At 45.4% G+C, this 1,404-nt stretch overlaps 1 protein-coding gene across 1 annotated transcript in view; it reads right to left on the bottom strand.

Annotated features, from left to right (window-relative positions):
- Nucleotides 1–1,404, bottom strand: part of MLF1 (myeloid leukemia factor 1) — a 17,062-nt gene that overhangs the window by 2,123 nt on the left and 13,535 nt on the right. Inside the window, exon 8 of the mRNA XM_019532511.1 lies at nucleotides 7–91. Within this exon, the coding sequence (XP_019388056.1) occupies nucleotides 7–91 (85 nt within the window). The remainder of the gene's footprint in view (nucleotides 1–6; nucleotides 92–1,404) is intronic.

Below are 1,404 nucleotides of genomic sequence, written 5' to 3'. Positions count from 1 at the left end.
GGGAACGTGAGATCCCTTCACACTGAGGCTCTCTAAAGCAGCTTTAGGTCTTCTGGAACCTGCAACTGGTGTTTTTTGATGGGGTTTCTCCCTAAAACAACAAAACCAAAATCCAAATAATTGTATGGTATTTGGAGAAGGAAAAAAAAAAAAAAGATATGCATCATTTTGTTTGCCATTTACAACCCACAGGGATAACTACTTAATGTAGACCTTTATGATGTGCATTTAAGTTGTTTTACAATTTTTGTGTTTTAGTGGAAGAGATATTTCAGCAACCTAAGATTTTTACCGAGTTATTCACACAAAGGCATTTGATAAGAGGCAGCAGCAGAACTGCTTACAGGCAAAGCTTTAATTGACGCATATGATACACTACCTAAGGACCAAGAACAATCCAGTTCTTTCCTTGTTACTCTAAACAGACTTCCAATGGGAATACTCAGGCACAACTTAGCTTGGAACACTAATGGAAGAGGCAATACATCATCTGTTATATGGCACCATTCCTTCTATGACACTGCAGAAGTGCTAGAAAGAAGATGCTCTGCAATGTTTGGGAGACTTTTCACAGCTGCAATCACTTATCTCCTACAGAAGTTAGGCATGGCAGTAACTTTTGCTGCATCTTGTCCACAGTTGATGACAAGCACTCACAAGACTGATAAAAGACTCTGTGGCTCCTGCTGGAATTGTATTATATGAAAAAAAGCTATGGAGTAGGAGGAGAGGGGGCCACAGATAGGAGAGAATCCACTGAGAAAGTGTCTTCAGTGAGATTGGAGAACTGATCTTCTGAATCTCTGCCACCTCGCCCCAGGAGATATTTTCATGGGAGGAATACAGCAGCTTTCTAAACTCTACAGGCATGTCCCAGCAAGCATGCACTTGCAGGGGTGCATTTCCCACAGGACAGATAGCAGTGGCACATACTTATGCTGCTGCTATTTGTCCCTGGCCATACCCCAACACACACACACACTGGTGTGCAGTGCAATGACCCACATGAGGTAGGGGCAGCTGGGGCCAGCAGCCTTACCTGGGGTCCTGGGGACATCCTAGAGGAACAGCAGCAACAATCTAGCTGCTTGCGGCCTGGCCGGCAACCAGAATGTGGCTCTGACTAGCCAGGCTCCCCTTCTGGCAGCACATGCTGCTGGCTGCTGAGTTTGCCACTCTTCTTTTGCCAGAGGTGGGTTTTTTTGACCCCAGGATCTTCTAGTATTAAAAAAAACCCCTGCACTGCAGATTAGCAGCACAGTGAATGGGTGCGTATGCACCACCTCAAACTACAGGTGCGTACTCATCAGGACACACCTTACATGCTTTCTCTTATGCCACGCACATAATCAGAGGTCAGGAAAACAGATCTTACGATGACAGGCTGAGAGCCACGGGACTCTT

Source organism: Crocodylus porosus, unplaced genomic scaffold, assembly GCF_001723895.1.
Source record: "Crocodylus porosus isolate Cpor-Errol unplaced genomic scaffold, CroPor_comp1, whole genome shotgun sequence".
NCBI lineage: Eukaryota > Metazoa > Chordata > Crocodylia > Crocodylidae > Crocodylus > Crocodylus porosus.
This window is presented reverse-complemented; position numbering and strand designations above follow the sequence as displayed.